A 5,722-nucleotide genomic window follows, 5' to 3' on the forward strand; every position below is an offset into this window, starting at 1 on the left:
TCTATTTCTAGAGATCTAGCTGTCTATAGGTACATCTGGATCTATTTCTATAGGTCTAGCTGTCTGCAGATACATCTGGATCTATTTCTGTAGGTCTGGCTGTCTGCAGATACATCTGGATCTATTCCTATAGCTCTAGATCCATCTGTCTACAGATACATCTGTATTTCTTTAGGTCTAGATCTAGCTGTCTACAGATACGTCTGTATCTATTTCTACAGTTCTAGATCCATCTGTCTGTAGATACATCTGGATCTATTTCTATAGATCTAGATCCATCTGTCTATAGATACATCTGGATCTATTTCTATAGGTCTAGCTGTCTGTATCTATTTCTATAGATTTAGATCTAGCTGTCTATAGGTACATCTGGATCTATTTCTACAGGTCTAGCTGTCTGTATCTATTTCTATAGATTTAGATCTAGCTGTCTATAGATACATCTGTATCTATTTCTATAGCTCTAGATCCATCTGTCTATAGATACATCTCTATTTCTATAGATCTAGATCCATCTGTCTGTAGATACATCTGTATCTATTTCTATAGATTTAGATCCATCTGTCTATAGATACATCTCTATCTATTTCTATAGATCTAGATCCATCTGTCTATAGATACATCTCTATCTATTTCTATAGATTTAGATCCATCTGTCTATAGATACATCTCTATCTATTTCTATAGATCTAGATCCATCTGTCTATAGATACATCTCTATTTCTATAGATCTAGATCCATCTGTCTATAGATACATCTGTATCTATTTCTATAGATTTAGATCTAGCTGTCTATAGATACATCTCTATCTATTTCTATAGCTGTAGATCTGTCTATAGATATATCTGTATCTATTTCTCTAGATCTATCTGTCTGTCTACAGATGCATCTGTATCTTTCTGTAGCTCTAGATCCATCTGTCTATAGATACATCTCTGTCTATTTCTATAGCCGTAGATCCATCTGTCTATAGATCCATCTGTATCTATTTCTGTAGGTCGAGATCTAGCTGTCTATAGATACATCTGTTTCTCTAGATGTAGATCCGTCTGTCTATCTATAGATAGATAGATGTGTATCTATTTCTCTAGCTGTAGATCTATATCTGTGTATCGATAGATGATCGATCCATTGAGGTGCGTGTGGGAGGCCGCGGGGCTCCGCGCGCGCGCAGGAGGCGCTCAGTAAATACGGTCGGATCAATATAGGCCGGCCTCGTGGGGGGAGTTGGGGGTGTGTGTCTATAGATGTGGCTTTATGTGTGTGTAGATATGCCTCTATGTGTGTGTAGATATGCCTCTGTGTGTGTGTGTGTAAACGTGGCCCAGTGTGTGTGTAAACGTGACTCTGTATGTGTAGGTATGCCTCTCTGTGTGGTGGGTGTGTGTATAAAAGAAGCTCCGTGTGTGTAGGTATGCCTCTGTGTGTGTGTGTGTCTGTCTGTGTCTGTGTGTGTGTGTAAACGTGGCACTGTGTGTGTAGGTATGCCTCTATGTCCGTGTGTGTGTGTAAACGTGACTCTGTATGTGTAGGTATGCCTCTGTCTCTGTGTGGTGGGTGTGTGTATAAAAGAAGCGCTGTGTGTGTAGGTATGCCTCTGTGTGTGTGTCTGTCTGTGTCTGTGTGTGTGTAAGCGTGGCTCTGTATGTGTAGGTATGCCTCTGTGTCTCTGTGTGGTGTGTGTATGTGTGTGTGTGTGTATAAACGAGGCTCCGTGTGTGTAGGTATGCCTCTGGGTGTGTGACTGTCTGTCTGTGTCCGTGTGTGTGTGTAAACCTGGCTCTGTGTGTGTAGGTATGCCTCTGTGTGTGTGTGTGTGTGTGTGTGTGTGTGTTTAAACGAGGCTCTGTGTGTGTAGGTATGCCTCTGTATCTGTGTGTGTGTGCATAAACGTGACTCCGTGTGTGTAGATGTGCCTTTGTGCCTGTGTGTGTCTGTGTGTTTGTGTGTGTATGTGGAAACGTGGCTCTGTGTGTATAGGTATGCCTCTGTATCTCTGTGTGTGTGTGTGTGTGTGTGCGCGCGCGCGCGTAGGTGTGGCTATGGGTGTGCGTATGTGTCTGTAGGTGTGGCTGTGTGTGTGTGTGTGTGTAGATATACTTGTGTAGCTGTGGCTATGTGTGTGTATAGATATGCTTGTGCGCACGCATGTGTGTGTGTGTAAATGTGGCCCGGTGTGTGTGTCTAGATTTGCCTGTGTGTAGGTCCCTTCTAGCCCGGGAGCCCATTGTTGAGTAGGGACCGGCTCTCTGTGTTGTCGCCGACTTGTCCTTCCCAAGTGCCTAGTCCAGTGCTCTGCACACAGCAAGCGCTCAATAAAGACGAATGAATGAATGAATGATATGCGTGTGTGTGTGTGTGTGTGTGTGTGTGTAGATATGCCTGTATATAGGTGGATATGGCTCTTTGGGTGGAGATATGCCTGTGTGTGTGTGTGTGTGTGTGTGTGTGCGTGGTGAGCCTGTTGTTGGGTAGGGACCGTCTCTCTTTCCTCCCTCCCCTCCCTTCTGTCTTTCTCCAGCCCAGCCCGCACCCTCCGCTCCTCTGCCACCGCTAACCTCCTCACCGTTAGGCCTCATTCTGGCCCGTCCCGCCATCGACCCCCTGGCCCGGAATGCCCCCAATCCCTCTGCCCACCCGCCAAGCTCGCTCTCTTCCTCCCTTCAAGGCCCTGCTGAGAGCTCACCTCCTCCAGGAGGCCTTCCCACACTGAGCCCCTTCCTTCCTCTCCCCCTCGTCCCCCTCTCCATCCCCCCCATCTTACCTCCTTCCCTTCCCCACAGCACCTGTATATATGTATATATGGTTGTACATATTTATTACTGTATTTTACTTGTACATATCTATTCTATTTATTTTATTTTGTAGTATGTTTGGTTTTGTTCTCTGTCTCCCCCTTCCAGACTGTGAGCCCACTGTTGGGTAGGGACCGTCTCTATATGTTGCCAACTTGGACTTCCCAAGCGCTTAGTACAGTGCTGTGCACACAGTAAGCGCTCAATAAATACGATTGATTGATTGCCAATCTGTACTTCCCAAGTGCTGAGTACAGTGCTGTGCACACAGTAAGTGCTCAGTCAATGAATGAATGAATCCGGATCTGTCTCTGTGTGTGTGTGCGTGTGTGTGTGTGTGTGTGTAGATAGGCCTCTGTGGGTGTAGGTGTGGCTATATGTGTGTGTAGTTAGGCCTCTGTGTGGGTGTGTGTGGGGGGGTGTAGATTGGCCGCTGTGGCTGTATGTGTGTCGATAGGCCTCTGTGTGTGTAGATGTGGCTATATGTGTGTGTAGATAGGCCTGTGTGGGGGTGTGGGTGTGTAGATAGGCCTTTGTGGCTGTATGTGTGTGTGTGTGTGGATAGGCCTCTGTGGGTGTAGGTGTGGCTATATGTGTGTGTAGTTAGGCCTCTGTGTGGGTGGGGGGTGGGCAGTGTAGATAGGCCGCTGTGGCTGTATGTGTGTAGATAGGCCTCTGTGTGTGTAGATGTGGCTATATATGTGTGTAGGTAGGTCTGTGGGGGGGGGGGGGGTCCTAGATAGGCCTTTGTGGCTCTGTGTGTGTGTGTGTGTGTGTGTGTGTATAGATAGGCCTCTGTGTGTGTAGATGTGGCTATATGTGTGTGTAGATAGGCCTATGTGGGGGTGTGTGGGGTGTGTGTGGGGGGGGGTGTAGATAGGCCTTTGTGGTTTTGTGGTGTTGTGTGTGTGTGTGTGTGTGTGTGTGTGTGTGTGTGTGTGTGTGTGTGTGTGTGTTTCCCAGCAGATCGCAGTAATGAATTTTCCTGTCCCAGCAGTGCTGTGAGCAGCGCATCCCGCCGGGAGACGACCACCCCCGCCATCCGCATCCCCATCCGCATCCCCATCCCCATCCCAGCCCCGCAGGAAGGCTGGCAGGCGGGCAGCGGCAGCCGGGCGCGCCCGGGAGTCCGTCCATGCGCCGCTGAGCGGGAGCGGGAGCGGGAGCGGCCCCGGCCATGGGGAATGGACTGTCGGAGCAGGCGTCGATCCTGTCCGGCCTGCCGCCCTTCCACCACTTCCACATCGTCATCCTGGGCCTGGACTGCGCCGGGAAGACCACGGTCCTCTACCGGCTGCAGTTCAACGAGTTCGTCAACACCGTCCCCACCAAGGGCTTCAACACGGAGAAGATCCGGGTGACCCTGGGCAACTCCAAGACGGTCACCTTCCACTTCTGGGACGTGGGCGGGCAGGAGAAGCTCCGGCCGCTGTGGAAGTCGTACACGCGCTGCACCGACGGCATCGTCTTCGTCGTGGACTCGGTGGACGTCGAGAGGATGGAGGAGGCCAAGACGGAGCTGCACAAGATCACCCGGATCTCGGAGAACCAGGGCGTCCCCGTGCTCATCGTGGCCAACAAGCAGGACCTGAGGCACGCGCTGTCGCTGGCCCAGGTGGAGAAGCTGCTGGCCACGGGGGAGCTCAGCTCTTCCACCCCCTGGCACCTCCAGCCCACCTGCGCCATCATAGGCGACGGCCTCCAGGAGGGCCTGGAGAAGCTGTACGACATGATCGTCAAGCGGAGGAAGATGCTGCGGCAGCAAAAGAAGAAAAGATGAGCCCCGAGCGGGGACCGGGGTGACGTCGAGGCCCGGAGTTGGTTTAGACGGTCTCCTCTGGACCGGCCGAAGGGTCGACAAAGCCCGGTCCTTCTGCTTGGGCGGAGGGGGCGGGGAGGACGTTTGCCGATTCTTTCCTTTTTTTAGTATTAGTTTCTCTTCCTTCTCCTCCTCCTCCTTTTCCACGCGTCCCCCCACCACCACCCCCCGGCGTGTTCGTTTCGGAAGCCAGTCGAGGGCTCGGCCGGCCGGGAAGCGGACGGCGAAATCCGACCTCGGCTTCTCGAGTGGCCAAATAAAAGGACGGAGAGTTTTACCCGGTTGTCGTGCTCGTGCGTGGCGGGGGGGGGCGGGGGGAGGGCCGCCGCCGCCGCCGCCGCCAGCGAGGCTGGACGGGTCCCACCGGCGGAAGGGTCGAGGGGGAGCCAGGCGGCGATCACCAAAGACCGTTTCGGGGGGCGGGGAGGGAGGCAGGCGCCGGCCGGGCGGAGGGGAAGATTATTTTGCCGGGGTGGAGGGTGGGGGTGGTAACGGACGTCTCCGGAATCAGATAGTTGCTCGGCGATGGATCGGACGCGATAGCCCCTCGGGATGGACTCTGAATGGCTCCGAGCCGCGGTCGGAGAACTAGGACGAGACCCGTTGGAGCGGGCGGATCAGCCCTCCGGAGTGGAAGCGTGTCGCGGCGTGTAGGATTTTGCCTTTATTCTGCAGCCCCAGCTCCACGTTACAGACGGAGCCTAGAACGCGCCCGGAGATGCTCCGGAACTCGTCCCGAGGGGATTTAAATTTAGGAAACGGCGGCATCGGACTCTCCGCCCAGGAGGCCCGCGCGGGGTCCCGAAGTCTCTCCCGATCCCGGCTCTCCGGACCCACCGCGGAAGGAATCGGGTTGAAGAGGCAGTTGAACCGAGCGAGGACGAGGGGGTTGGAATCACCCGGCTCCGGGACGCGGATTCTGGGACGGATGGACAACGCGCTCAACGCGGATTCTGGGACGGATGGACAACGCGCCTGACGCGGATTCTGGGACGGATGGACAACGCGCTTGACGCGGATTCTGGAACGGATGGACAACGCGCTTGACGCGGATTCTGGGACGGATGGACAACGCGCTTGACGCGGATTCTGGGACGGATGGACAACG

General features: G+C 53.0%; 1 protein-coding gene across 1 annotated transcript; it reads left to right on the plus strand.

The window, feature by feature from the left end:
* The first annotated feature begins 3,792 nt into the window (after window positions 1-3,792).
* ARL4A (ADP ribosylation factor like GTPase 4A) lies at window positions 3,793-4,891 on the plus strand. The gene has a single exon (XM_038770846.1). It carries the CDS (start codon window positions 3,973-3,975, stop codon window positions 4,573-4,575), a length of 603 nt encoding a protein of 200 aa, XP_038626774.1. The 5' UTR covers window positions 3,793-3,972; the 3' UTR covers window positions 4,576-4,891.
* The last annotated feature ends 831 nt before the right edge of the window (window positions 4,892-5,722 follow it).

This window comes from Tachyglossus aculeatus, chromosome 2 (assembly GCF_015852505.1).
Source record: "Tachyglossus aculeatus isolate mTacAcu1 chromosome 2, mTacAcu1.pri, whole genome shotgun sequence".
In the NCBI taxonomy this organism is placed as follows: domain Eukaryota; kingdom Metazoa; phylum Chordata; class Mammalia; order Monotremata; family Tachyglossidae; genus Tachyglossus; species Tachyglossus aculeatus.